General features: G+C 37.9%; 1 protein-coding gene across 2 annotated transcripts in view; it reads right to left on the bottom strand.

Annotated features, from left to right (window-relative positions):
* ATP7A (ATPase copper transporting alpha) overlaps positions 1-14641 on the bottom strand; it is a 190261-nt gene that overhangs the window by 106234 nt on the left and 69386 nt on the right. For both annotated transcript variants that reach the window (XM_030304920.1, XM_030304921.1), the window contains exon 2: positions 11572-11712. In XM_030304920.1, the coding sequence (XP_030160780.1) occupies positions 11572-11691 (120 nt within the window). In that variant the 5' untranslated portion in view covers positions 11692-11712. The remainder of the gene's footprint in view (positions 1-11571; positions 11713-14641) is intronic.

Raw genomic sequence — 14641 nt, 5'->3', positions numbered from 1 at the left:
GGGAGATGTGCTAAATGGGTAAGGAACATTAAGGATTCTACTCCTGAAATCATTGCTTCACTATATAGTAACTCATTTGGATGTAAATTTTAAAAAATAAAGTAAAAAAAAAACAGTACCATTTAAATATTCAAAAGTATGAATTATTTAAATATAAATGTAAAAATATATATTCAAGATCGGCAAGCTGAAAACTATAGATCCCTGATAAAAGAAATCAAGGAATACCTAAATAAATGGAGAAATATATCCTATGCAGATTAGAATACCCAATATTGTTAAGATGTTAGTCCTACCCAAAGACATCTACCAAATCAACACAATCCCAATCAAAATCCCAGCAGATAATTTTGTAGAAACTTCTAAGTCGATTCTAAAACTTCTATGGAAATGGAAAGGCACCAGAATAGTCAAAATAATTTTCAAAAAGAAAAAAGTTGAGGAAACACACCTTATGATTTTAAGATTATAAAGCTACAAAAACCAAAACTGTGTGGTATTTATTGACAAGTGGGAGACACATAAATCAATGGAACAGATCAGAGCATAAAAAATATACCCATAAATATATGGTCAACTGATAATCAACAAAAGTACAAAGGAAATTCAATGAATAAAGAACAGACTTTTCAACAAACTGTGCTTCTTGGAAAAACTGGACATCATAAAAAAAATTAACTTCAACCCATATCTCACAAGGTATACACATTAATTCAAAATGTATCAGAGACCTAAATGTAAAACCTAAAATGATAAAATTTTACAAGACATAGAAGAAAAATCTTTGTAACCTTGGGTGAGACCAAGATTTCTTAGACAAGAGATGAAAAACATGATCCATAAAGGAAAAAAAAGTAGATAAACTAGAATTCATCAAGGGTAAAAAAAATCTGCTCTTGAGAAAGACACTTTTAAGACAATGAAAAGACAGGTGAGTTAAGATAGCAATGTAGTAGGATGACCCTAGGCTCCTCTCATTCCTCAAACACAACTAGATATCTATCAAATCACTCTGAATACCCAAGAAATCAACCTGAGTACTGACAGAACAAATTCCAAAACTAGAGTGAGAGAAGAGGCCACATCAAGGAAGGCAAGAAGTGTGAAGACATGGTCTGGGGGAGAAACTGACTGTGGGTGCTGCAGAAGGGAGATAGCCCTGGTCATGAAGAAAGGCAAGAGAGGAAGGAACACACAGGGGAATGCACAAGAACACTTCCCCAAAACCATTGTCTGGGAAAAAGAGGGCTGATTTTTGTGGGTTTTTGCAACAAGTGGGGTTTAAAGACTGAAGTTCTAAAGATCTCTGGCTTGGCTGGGATAGAGCCCTGAGGGTGCTGCCCAACTCCTGGAGAGAAGGTAGGCAGACAGCATGATCTGAGGAAAACCTGGGGCACACATAGGGGAGATCATTCACCTTTCTTGGAGCACATGCATGACAGGTAGCTTTCATGGAGATGCCTCTCACCTCTCTGGGGACAAAGTAGCCCACAGGTGCCTTTTCCCTCCCATACTCCTCAGCAGAAACACAGAGCCACCTGACCAGGGAAGCTCGGTCCCAACACTGCCTAGCCTGACTGATCCAAGTCCCATCCCCTGTGCACTGGTATGACTGCCCCTCTCGGTCAAACCTCCCTCAGTCCCAGTGCAGTAAGACCCTACCCCATAAGACCAGCACAGGTCCCTGTCCACACCACATCCCTATAGCCTGGAGTTTTAAAAGTCAGCAGGCTTGGCTGGGATAGAGCCCAGAGAGCGCTGCGCTGCTCCTAGAGAGAAGGCAGGCAAACAATGTGAAAACAGTGATTGAAGAATGCCTGGGACACCCAAAGGGGAGATGATTCACTGTACTGGCAGTGCTTCCCTGAGAGCAGCAAGGGGAAAAAGGACCTGTCTGGCACCTTTTCCTTCCCTTGCCGCTCAGCATAAACATACAGCCGCCTGCAGCAAACAGCACAGCACAGACACTAGCTGCCTAACCTGCTTAGACTAGGTCCCATACCACTGCACTCTGCCAGTACTGCCATTCCAAGTCAAGATTGCCTCCATCCCAGTACCACAAGCCCCTTCCCCAGAAGACAAGCAGAGGCCCCTGCCCACAGAACGTTTCCCAACCAGATAGTTCTAAAGGCTTCTCTTCTAGTGGAAGTAGTATCAAGTCTTATTTAACAAAGAGACCAGAACACACCTAGTTAAAACTCGCCACAGTCTAGCCAAGGACCAAACACTGCACACAGCAGGCAAGAAGAGCCTCTACAGACGACTGGCTGAAAGACAGAGCAGATGAAACACAGCAGCAGAGTGCACACAGCACACACCAGAGACACTCCCTGAAGCACCAGGCCCTGGACACTAGATGACCTCTTCTTCATAAAGCCATTATCTCAAGAGCAGAAAACATAACAGGCTTTTCTAACACAGAGAAGACAGAGACAAAACGCCAAGATGGAGGCATTCACCCCAAATGGAAGAACAATATGAGGTCACAGTCAGGGATCTAAGCAAAACATATGTAATACGCCGGATGGAGAATTTAAACCAAGAATCATAAGGATACTTGCTGGGCTTGAGAAAATAATGGAAGACTTCAGGGAGGCCTTACTGCCAGATAAAAAGGTTAAAAAAATCAGTCAGAAATGAAAAAGTGCAATAACTGAGATTTGAAACAGACTGAATGCAATGAAGCATTGCATTTGTTCTCTGGAAGAAGCAGAGAACAACTAAATGACACAGAAGATAAAATAATGGAAAATAATGAGGCTGAACAAAAGGGAGAAAGAATTATGGAACATAAGAACAGACTGAGGGAACTCAATGACTCCATCAAACTAATAGTATTCGTATTGTAGGAGTCCAGAAGAATAAGAGAGAAAAAGGGGGGAGAACATTTATTTGAGGAATTAATAGTGGAAAACTTCCCTAATCAGGGGAAGGAAACAGACATCCAGATCCAGGAGGCATAGAGAATTCCCATCAAAATCAACAAAAGCAGGCCAATACCAAGATATATTGTAATTATATTTGCAAAATGTAGTGATAAAGGAAAATACTAAAAGCAGCAGGACAAAAGAAATACCTAACTTACAAGGGAAGACCCATAAGGCTAGCTGTAGATATCTCAACAGAAACCCGGCAAGCGAGAAGGGAGTAGCATGATATTTTCAATCTGCTGAATGCGAAAAATCTGCAGCCAAGAATACTCTATCCAGCAAGGCTATCATTCAGAATAGAAGGTGAGAGAAAGTTTCTCAGATAAACAAAAACTAAAGAAGTTCGTGACCACTAAACCAACTCTGCAAAAAATATTAAAGGGGACTTTGAGTGAAAGGAAAGACCAAAAATGACAAAGACAAGAAACAGGGAAAATCTCCAGAAACAATGACAAAACAAGTAATAAAATGGCATTAAATACATATCAATCAATAATTACTCAATTACATGTAAATGAACTAAATGCTCTAATCAAAAGACATAGAGTATCAGAATGGATATAAAATAAGATCCATCTATATGCTGCCTACAAAAGACTCATTTTAGACCTAAAGGTACCTGCAGATTGAAAGTGAGGGGGTGAAGAACCATTTATCTTGCAAGTAGATGCCAAAAGAAGGCCAGAGTAACAATACTTATATCAGACAAATTAAATTTTAAACCAAAGACTGTAACAAGAGATGAAGAAGGGCACTGTATCTTAATAAAGGATATTATCCCACAAGAAGATCTAACAGTTGTAAATATTTATGCATACAACACTGAAGCACCCAAATATATAAAACAATTAATGACAGACATAAAGAAACTTATTGAAAATGAGTTAATAATAGTAGGGGAATTTAACACTCCACTTGCAGCAACGGAGAGATCATGAAAGCAGAAAATCAACAAGTAAAAAACAGCTTTGAATGACACAATGGACAAGATGGACTTAACAGATAAATTCAGATCATTCCATCGTAAAGCAGAATACACATTCTTTTCAAGTGCACATGGAACACTCTTCAGAATAGATCACCTACTAGGTCAAAAATCAGGCCTCAACAAGTACTAAAAGACTGAGATCATACCATGCATCTTTTCTGACCCTATCACTATGAAACTTGAAGTCAACCACAAGAAAAAATTTGGAGAGACCACAAATACATGAAGGTTAAACAACATGCTACTAAAGAATGAATGGGTCAACCAGGAAATCAAAGAAGAAATTTTTAAAAATACATGGAAACAAATGAAAATAAAAACACATTGGTCCAAAATCTTTGGGACTCAACAAAAGTAGTCCTAATAGGAAGGCTACAACAATACATGCCTACCTCAAGAAGCAAGAAAAATCTCAAATAAATAACCTATCCTTACATAAAGGAGATAGAAAAAATTAGAAATGAAACCTAAAGCCAGCAGAGGAAGGGAAATAATAAAGACTAGAGCAAAAATAAATGATGTCAAAACTAAAAGACAAACAAACAAAAACACAGAACAGATCAACGAAATCAGGATCTGGTCCTTTGAAAGAACTAATAAAAATGATAAACCCCTGGGGCGCCTGGATGGCACAGTCGGTTGGGCGTCCGACTTCAGCCAGGTCACGATCTCGCGGTCCGTGAGTTCGAGCCCCGCGTCAGGCTCTGGGCTGATGGCTCGGAGCCTGGAGCCTGTTTCCGATTCTGTGTCTCCCTCTCTCTCTGCCCCTCCCCCGTTCATGCTCTGTCTCTCTCTGTCCCAAAAATAAATAAACGTTGAAAAAAAAATTTAAAAAAAAAATGATAAACCCCTAACCAGACTTATCAAAAAGAAAAGAGAAAGGACTCAAATAAACAAAAATACAAATGAGAGAAGTAACAACTAACACCAAAGAAATACAAAAAATTATAAAAGAATATTATGAAAAACTATATGCCCAACAAATTGGAAAACCTGGAAGAAATGGATAAATTCCTAGAAACACATAACCTACCAAAACTGAAACAGGAAGAAATAGAAACTTGAAAAACCAATAACTAGCAGAGAAATTGAATCAGTAATCAAAAATATTCCAGGAAACAAAATTCCAGGGCCAGATGGCTTCACAGGCACATTCTACCAAACATTTAAAGAAGAGTTAATACCTATTCTTCTCAAACTATTCCAACATATAGATATGGAAGAAAACTTCCAAATTCATTCCATAAGGCCACCAGACAGACTCCACTAATATAGAGAACTAAAAGCCAATATCCCTGATGAACATGGATGCAAAAATTTTCAACAAAATACTAGTAAATCAAATCCAACACTACATTAAAAGACTCATTTACCACGATCAAGTGGGATTTGTTCCTGGACTGCAAGGGTGGTTCACCATCTGCAAATCAATGTGCTAAAACCTCATTAATAAAAGAAAGGATAAGAACCATATGATCCTCTCAATAGATGCAGAAAAAGCATTTGACAAAGTACAACAACCATTCGTGATAAAAACCCTTAACAAAATAGGATTAGAGGGAACATACCTCAACATAATAAAGGCCATTTATAAAATCACCAAAGCTAATATCATTCTCACTAATAAAGGCCATTTATAAAATACCCACAGCTAATATCATTCTCAGTGGGGAAAAAACTGACAGCTTTTCCTCTACAGTAAGGAAAAAGACAGGGATGACCACTCTCACCACTGTTATTTTACATAGTACTGGAAGTCCTAGCCACAGGAATCAGACAACAAAAAGAAAAATAAAAGGCATCTAAATTGGCAAGGAAGAAGTCAAACCTTCACTATCTGCACATGACATGATATTCTATACTGAAAACCTGAAACACTCCACTAAAAAAATCCTATAATTGATACACGAATTCAGTGAAGTTGCAGGATATAAAATCAACATACAGAAATGTATTGCATTTCTATATACCAATAATGAAGCAGCAGAAAGAGAAATCAAGGAATCCATCCCATTTACAACTGTACCAAAAACCACAGGATACCTAGGAACAAACCTAACCAAAGAGGTAAAAGATCTATACCCTAGAAACTATAAAACACTCATGAAAGAAATTGAAGATGACACAAAGAAATGTAAAAACATTCCATAATCATGGAATTCCACTGCTCAAAGCAATCTACACATTTAATGCAATCCCTATCAAAATATCATCAGCATTTTTCACATAGCTAGAACAAACAATCCTAAAATTTGGATGCAACCACAAAAGATTCCAAATAGCCAAAGCAATCTTGAAAAAGAAAAGCAAAGCTGGAGGCATCACAATTCCAGACCTCAAGTTATATTACAAAGCTGTAGTGATCAAGACAGTATGGTACTGGCACAAAAAGACACATAGATCAGTGGAACAGAATAGAAAACCCAGAAATGAACCCACAAATGTATGGCCAACTAATCTTTGACAAAGCAGGAAGAATATCCAATGTAAGGAAAAAAGTCTCTTCAAAAAACGGTGTGGGGAAAACTGGAGAGCAACATGCAGAAGAATGAAATTGGACCACTTCCTTATACATACAGAAAAATAAATTCAAAATGGATGAAAGATCTAAATGTGAGACAAGAAACCATCAAAATCCTAGATTTTGGCAGCAACCTCTTTGTCCTCAGCTGGAGCAACTTCTTACTAGGTACGTCTCCTCCAGCAAGGGAAACCAAGGCAAAAATAAACTATTGGGACTTCACCAAAATGAAAAGCTTCCACACAGTGAAGGAAATCATCAACAAATCTAAAAGATAACCTATGGAATGGGAGAAGAAACTTGCAAATGACATATCTGCCAAAGGATTAGTATCCAAATCATATAACGAACATATAAAACTCAACACCAAAAACACAAATAATGCAGTTAAGAAATGGACAGAAGATATGAACATTTTTCCAAAGAAAGCAAACAGATGAACAATAGACACAAGAAAAGATGCTCAACATCAGTCATCATCAGGGAAATACAAATCAAAACTTGAATGAGATATGACCTCACATCAGTCAGAATGGCTAAAATTAACAATACAGGAGGGGCACCTGGGTGGCTCAGTAGGTTGAGCATGTAACTTTGGCTCAGGTTATGTCTCACGTGGTTCACAAGTTCAAGCCCTGCATTGGCCTCTGCTAACAGCAGAGTCTGGAGCCTGCTTCAGACTCTGTGTCTCCCTCTCTTTCTGTCCCTCCCCCACTCGTAGTCTGTCTTTCTCTCTCAAGAATAAATAACAAACATTAAAAAAAATTTTTTTAAATATAGGAAACAACATGTGATGGCAAGGATGCAAAGAAAAGAAAACCCTCTTACACTGTTGGATGCAAACACCCTGGAAAACAGTATGGATGTTCCTCAAAAAGTTAAAAATTGAACTATCCTACTATCCAGCAATTGCACTACTAGGCATTTACCCAAAGGATACAGGTTTGAAGGAGTACAAGTACTCTGATGTTTATAGCAGCATTATCAACAATAGCCAAAACATGGAAACAGCCCAAACATCCACCGACTGATAAATGGATAAAGAAAAGGTGGTATATATATGTATAATGGAATATTACTCAGCCATAAAAAAGAATGAAATCTTGCCATTTGCAATGACATGGGTGGAGCTAGACAGACAGTATTATGCTAAGTGAAATAAGTCAGTCAGAGAAAGACAAACACCATATGATTTCACTTATGTGAAAATTAAGAAACAAAACAAACAGGCACCTGGGTGACTCAGTTGGTTAAGCATCCAACTTCAGCTCAGGTCATGATCTCACAGCCCATGGGTTCGAGTCCCACATCGAGCTCTGTGCTGGCAGCTCAGAGCCTGGAGCCTGCTTCAGATCCTGTGTGTCTCCTTCTCTCTCTCTGTGCCCCTTCCCCACTCATGCTCTGTCTCTTTCTCTCTCTCAAAAATGAGTAAATGTTAAAAAAAAAAAAAAAGATACAAAGTAAAATTACCAGATTTAGCAAATAAAAATACAAGACACCAAGGGGTGCCAGGCTGGCTCAGTTATCAGAGCATACAACTCTTGATCTCAGGGTTATGAGTTCAAGCATCACATTGGGCATAGAGCCTACTTAAAAAAATAAAATAGGGGAGGCTGGATGGCTCAGTTAAGTGTCTGACTGTTGGTTTTGGCCCAGGTCATGATCTCACAGTTCATGAGTTCGAGGCCTGCATCAGGCTCTGCATTGACAGTGCAGAGCCTGCTTGGGATTCTCACTCTCTCTCTGACCCTCCCCCACTCATTCTCTCTCAAAAGTGGATAAACATTTTTTTAAAAACAAATAAAATGCTGGGGCGCCTGGGTAGCTCAGTTGGTTGAGCATCCGACTTTGGCTCAGGTCATGATCTCGCACTCCTTAAGTTTGGGCCCTGCGTCAGGCTCTGTGCTGACAGCTCAGAGCCTGAAGCCTGCTTTGGATTCTGGGTCTCCCTCTCTCTCTGCCCCTCCCCCACTCATGCTCTGTCTTTCTCTCTCTCTCTCTCTCTCTCTCTCTCAAAAATGAACATTAAAAAAATTTAAAAATAAAATGCATAAATAAAAAAATTTATTTAAAAAAAAAACAGAAGACACCGAGTTATAAATTTAAATTTCAGATAAACAAATATTTTTTTAGTGTAATTATATCTCATGCAATATAACAGGTCTCAAACTGTGGTCCCAAGACCAGCACCATTAGAGTTAACTGGGTATTTGTTAGAAATGCAAACTCTTCGGGTGCCTGGGTGGTTCAGTTGGTTGAGCGACCGACTTCAGCTCAGGTCTGATCTCACGATCCGTGAGTTGGAGCCCCGCGTCAGGTTCTGTGCTGATAGCTCAGAGCCTAGAGCCTGCTTCTGATTCTGTGTCTCCCTCTCTCTCTGCCCCTCCCCCACTCATGCTCTGTCTCAGAAATAAACATTAAAAAAAATTTTTTTAATGCAAACTCTCGGGGCACTGGGTGGCTCAGTCGGTTGTGACCAACTTCAGCTCAGGTCATGAACTCTTGGCTCATGGGTTCAAGCCCCACATCAGGCTCTGTGCTGACAGCTCAGAGCCTGGAGCCTGCTTCATATTCTGTCTCTGCCCCTCCCCTGCTTGTGCACTCTCTCTCTCTCTCTCAAATATAAATAAACCTTAAATTAAAAAAAAAAAGAAATGCAAACTCTCAGGCCCCATCAGCCCTACTAAAACAGAAACTCTGGGGCGCCTGGGTGGCGCAGTCGGTTAAGCGTCCGACTTCAGCCAGGTCACGATCTCGCAGTCCATGAGTTCGAGCCCCGCGTCAGGCTCTGGGCTGATGGCTCGGAGCCTGGAGCCTGTTTCCGATTCTGTGTCTCCCTCTCTCTCTGCCCCTCCCCCGTTCATGCTCTGTCTCTCTCTGTCCCAAAAATAAATAAACGTTGAAAAAAAAAAAATTAAAAAAAAAAAAAAAAAAAAAAAAACAGAAACTCTGAGGGTAGGGCCAGAAACATGTTTTAACAAGTCCTCCAGGTGATTCTCATGTTATGATTTGTGAACCACTGCTCACTATACCTGTCACTGGCAAAAGGAACTGTAAGAAGCTCATACAAAGAGAAAGGGGCACATAAGCCTATTCAATAAATCAATTCACCATCATCAAATACTAACTGAATAGCCAAAGGGTGTGTAGTAAGTTCTCTGAGAAGGGTCTAAAGCAGTGAATCTCAACTGAGGGCAATTCTGCCCACAGAGGACATTTGGCAATGCCTGGAGACATTTTGGTTGTCACAAACACAAGAAAAGCCTACTGGCATCCAGTGCATAGAAGCCAGGGATGCTGCTAAGCATGTTACAAGGCACAGAGCAGCCCTCAAACAACAAAGAATTATCCAACTCGAAATGTCAATAGTGCTGAGACTGAGAAATCTGGATTATAGGGTAAAGATTAATCAAAACATATTTTACCCCAAAGGCTTTAAAAATCAAAGACATTTTTATGAACATGGAAATAAAAAGTTTAAAAAAGTAATGACAAAACATAATTCAAGGTTTCTCACAGTAAAAATACTACAATTATTCCAAGAAGAATTTAAAGGGATTAGTGATACAAAGCTAATACATCACTTTGATGGTAAGAAGCACCTATATGATGATTAATTTTTTTCAGAACTTATGTGAGAGAATAATTTGGAGATGATCAGTTTGAGAACCATATGCAAATTAAAATGCATCTGCAGACTGTATGACCAGAAAACACACATGGCCCAGGAATCATGGAACTTGAGTTCTAGTTTTGTTTTGGTATTAGGTAGCTGTGTAATTTAGCACAAGTCACTCCATTATCTAAGCTTCCATCTGCTAATCTGTAAAATAAGGAGGTTAGACTATTGAAGTCGTATCTAAAACCCCTTGCAGCATTAACATATGTCTATGTCAAAAAAATGAACACAGTAAACATTCAAAAAAGTTTTTATAAGATATGAGCGGGGATAGCATCATTATATTCCCTGTAGGGTAGTTTTGTATTGACTTGGGGGCTTTTGATTCTTGTGTTTAGAAGGTGTGAAACAAAGTTGTTTAGCTTTTCTTATTTATTTATAATAGCCATATTAACAATTCGTGTTCATTGCAGACAAATCAGTATATACATACATACATACATACATACAGATAGATAGATAGATAGATAGATATACACCATTCTTTTTCATTAAGTAACGTTCTAAGATGAATTATAGCAGGAATGTGTTAAGATGGTCTAACAAGAGTCGATTTTATTTTTGCAATTAAAAATTGAAGTGAAAGGGGCGCCTGGCTGGTTCAGTTGATAGAGTATGAACTCTTGATCTCAGGGTTGTGAGTTCAAGCTCCACACTGAGTGTAGAGATTACTTAAAGTGTGTGTGTGTGTGTGTGTGTGTGTGTGTGTGTATATGTATGTATACACACACATATAAAATCATGGTACACCTGGGTGGCTCAGTTGGTTAAGTGTCCAACTCTCGATTTTGGCTCAGGTCATGATCTCATGGTTTGTGAGATCGAGCCCTGCATGGGGCTCTGCGCTGATAGCAGGGAGCCTGCTTGGAATTCTCTCCTCCCTTTTTCTCTGCCCCTCCCCAAATCATGTGCGCACACATACACACACACGTGTGTTTTCTCTCAAAAATAAACATTTAAAAAATATATATCTTTAAAAACACTAGAAACATTTTTTAAAAATTGAAGTGAAAAAGCTTAGAAAATTACTGTTATACTTTGTATGCATGTGCTTAAGGAAGATTACATTATTATTTCACATAATAATTGTCATGCTATTTAAGAGACGAAAGCCCACAACCCTTTCTCTGAAAACATATATTTTAGTTCAGTATGAGATTAAGAGTAATAAAAAGTGTATAAGCATCTGTATACTTACAAAATATAAAACTATAAATATACAATCATAATAATGTCATGATTCCATCTTCAGATATTTTTAAGTTGAAAAAATATATAATTTCTTATTTTTTATAAAAAGAAAAGTTAAAGGGACAAAGTGACTATATTAATATTTCAGCATCTTTATTGCCAAATGTTTCAGTGTGTCTGCTCCTATCTCAGTGTTAGAAGTAATTTTCTAGAATTCCAGTCAACATCATTTGAAATCACTGATGTCCAAAGGCTAACTTACTTTAATATGATATACACCATTCAGTTTTCCAATCCGCTGCTCAATGGTCCAAACACAGGAACCACATGTCATCCCCTCAACAGAGATGGTGACCAAATCCACAACCATACTTCGATCCATCTTGATTTCTTCTTTACATTCCTATTAGAAACAATGAACTAATTTCAGCCATGGAAATAATCCTTCCTCAACTTTACCCCCCAACCTTCTCATCTGAAAATATTTTACTAATAATATATGGTTAGCATTGTTTCCTCTCATCTTGTTTCACCCCCACCTAAAGGCCTTTGCTTTAGCTATTCCCTTGGTTTGGACTTTCTTCTCACAGATGTCTGCTTAGCTAACTTCCTCATCTCTTTCAAGTCTTCACTCAAATCTAATTCTCTTAATGAGTTTTACACTGAATAACCTGTTGCAATCCACATCCCTTCCACACACATACACTCTGATTTCCCTTACCTCTGCTCTATTTCATTTTTTTTCATAGAATTTATCATCTTCTAATACACTCCATTAATTACTTACTATGTTTATTGCTTATTATTGGTGTTCCTGTGGTGGTTTTAAAATATTCTCACAAATTCTTTGTTACTCCTTCCTTCAAGAGGTGGAATTTAACTCCTTTCCCCAAGTGGGGCCTGGGCTCAGCAACTTGCTTCCAGACAGAATATGGTAAAATAGACAAGTATGACTTCCAAGACTAGGTCATAAAAGGCACTATGGGAGGGGGAAAAAATCCCTGTGGATTCCTCCTTGTCCTCTCTCTTGAATGGCCTTATCTGGGGGAAGCCATCTGTCATGTCATAAGGACACTCAAGCAGACTTATGGACAGGTTTGTGAGTCAAGAACTTGAGATCTCCTGCCAACAGCCAGGTAAGTTAACCATCTTGGAAGCTGATACTTCAGACTTAATTAAGCCTTTAGATGCCTGAAGCCCCAGCCGACATACTGACTACAACCTCATGAGACCCTGAGCCAGAACCACCAAGCTAAACCATTCCCAAATTCATGACTCACAAAAACTGTGATATAATAAAGGTTTGTTGTTTCAAGCCACTAAAGTTTTAGGCAATTTGTTACACTGCAATAATTAACTAATACACATCCCACTGGAATGAAAATTCCATGAAGGCAGGAATATTTTTTTCCCACTGATATTAGTTTGAACCATATGAAACTGCCATTGTTGTTTATCAAAATAGTTGAATACTGCCTATTTCATATAGATCAACCTAATATATCCCATGGAAACAGTGTTTTCCTCTTGTGAGAGGAACTAAATGGTCAGGGGATAAAGGTGGAAACTTTCAGTATGTAACCTTTTGTACCTCTTTTTAAAGTTGAGATATTATTGACATAACATTGTATAAGTTTAAGGTATACAATGTGTTGGTTTGATATATTGATATATTGTAAGGATTACCTCCATTAGCTAACACGTCTAACAGGTCACTTAATTACCACTTCTTGTTTTGTGGTGAAAACAATTGAGATCTAGGGGCGCCTGGGTGGCTCAGTCGGTTAAGCGTCCGACTTCGGCTCAGGTCATGATCTCATGGTCCGTGGGTTCGAGTCCCGCGTCGGGCTCTGTGCTGACAGCTCAGAGCCTGGAGCCTGTTTCAGATTCTGTGTCTCCCTCTTTCTCTGACCCTCCCCTGTTCATGCTCTCTCACTCTCTGTCTCAAAAATAAATAAATGTTAAAAAAAAAAATCTAGTTTCCTTTGTATCTTTTGAATTTTGTACCATGAGAATGTATTCTCTCTCTCTCTCTCTCTCTCTCTCTCTCTCTCTCTCTCTCTCTCACATACACACACACACACACACACACACACACACACGTATAGTGGACCTTAAATAACAGAAAACAATAATAGGGATGGGAGTTTATTATAGTTGAGACATTCTGAGATCCCTTGTCTTTGTTCGGAATGTATAAAGAGAAAGAGATAAACCTTAGATTTTGTTAGGAATATATGTTAAAAATTTGAAGGTAACTGGTGGGAGACTAGAAATACAATATATAGCTTTCAAAACAGTAGAGGGAAAAAGACAATAAAGAATATTAAATAAACCAATACAGAGCAAGGAAGATAAATGAAAATTTCAAGAAACAAGTAAGAACATCTTTCTATAAAACTCTTCTTGTTAGAGGCTAGTGTGAAATGATTACAATAAAGTAGCACTAGAATCAGGCTTAAGAAATTATTCAGGAAAAAATTAGAGACTTCCCAATGTATATCTGAGGGCCTCTCTTAGAGCACCATAGATTATTCGTGTTTAGGGTATTAATCAGAAAATGTTAAATTATTTAAGAAAAATTATATTTGTAAGAATACATTAGCTCAATCTAAGGAACTTGCAAATAATACAGATTTGCAAAAAAAAAAAAAAACTCTTTTGCAAAGATTTCAAATTATGTAGAAAACACCATTTTGTATAAGAGGAATATTGAAGTAAAGTAAAACTGTTACCCAAACCAGTGATGAGAGAAAAGAAGAAGAGCAGGAAATAATCAGTTATTATTAAGATGCTATCAGCTAAAATTGAAGTACAAATAAAAATACAAGTCTTATCCAATATTCATTAGAGGGTTCTCCATGCCCTTGGATAAAGATCCTGTTTTGTGACCATAATCAAAAATTAGAGACACTGAAGTGTTTCAGACTTGTCAAAATTAACAATGGCCAACTACAGAACCCAAAAGTGGGTTACAAATACTATGATTTATATTGACTCTATTTTGCCCCCAAAGACATTTCCTTTAAAAATGCTAAACTACAAGATGGATTTTTTTTTAAATAAGAACACTATGTAAAAATATTTCTAGAAAGACTCACAAAAAATATCAGCAATATCACAGTTACCTCTAGGGAGGAAAAGAGACTGGGTGGTTGAGAGGGCAAGCTTTTGCATTTTAAATTATGTCAATATAAAACCAATTAAAATTAAATAAAATTTATGAGAAACTATGTAAACTAAAACATTTCTTTGCAATAAATTTACTCCAAGTGGTATAAAAACAATTACTACATCTTCTTAGCTTTCTAAGCTCTGAGAAACAAACAGAA

This window comes from Lynx canadensis, chromosome X, assembly GCF_007474595.2.
Source record: "Lynx canadensis isolate LIC74 chromosome X, mLynCan4.pri.v2, whole genome shotgun sequence".
Lineage (NCBI taxonomy): Eukaryota > Metazoa > Chordata > Mammalia > Carnivora > Felidae > Lynx > Lynx canadensis.
Note: the sequence above shows the minus strand (reverse complement) of the source record. Positions and strands in the feature narration are given on the sequence as shown.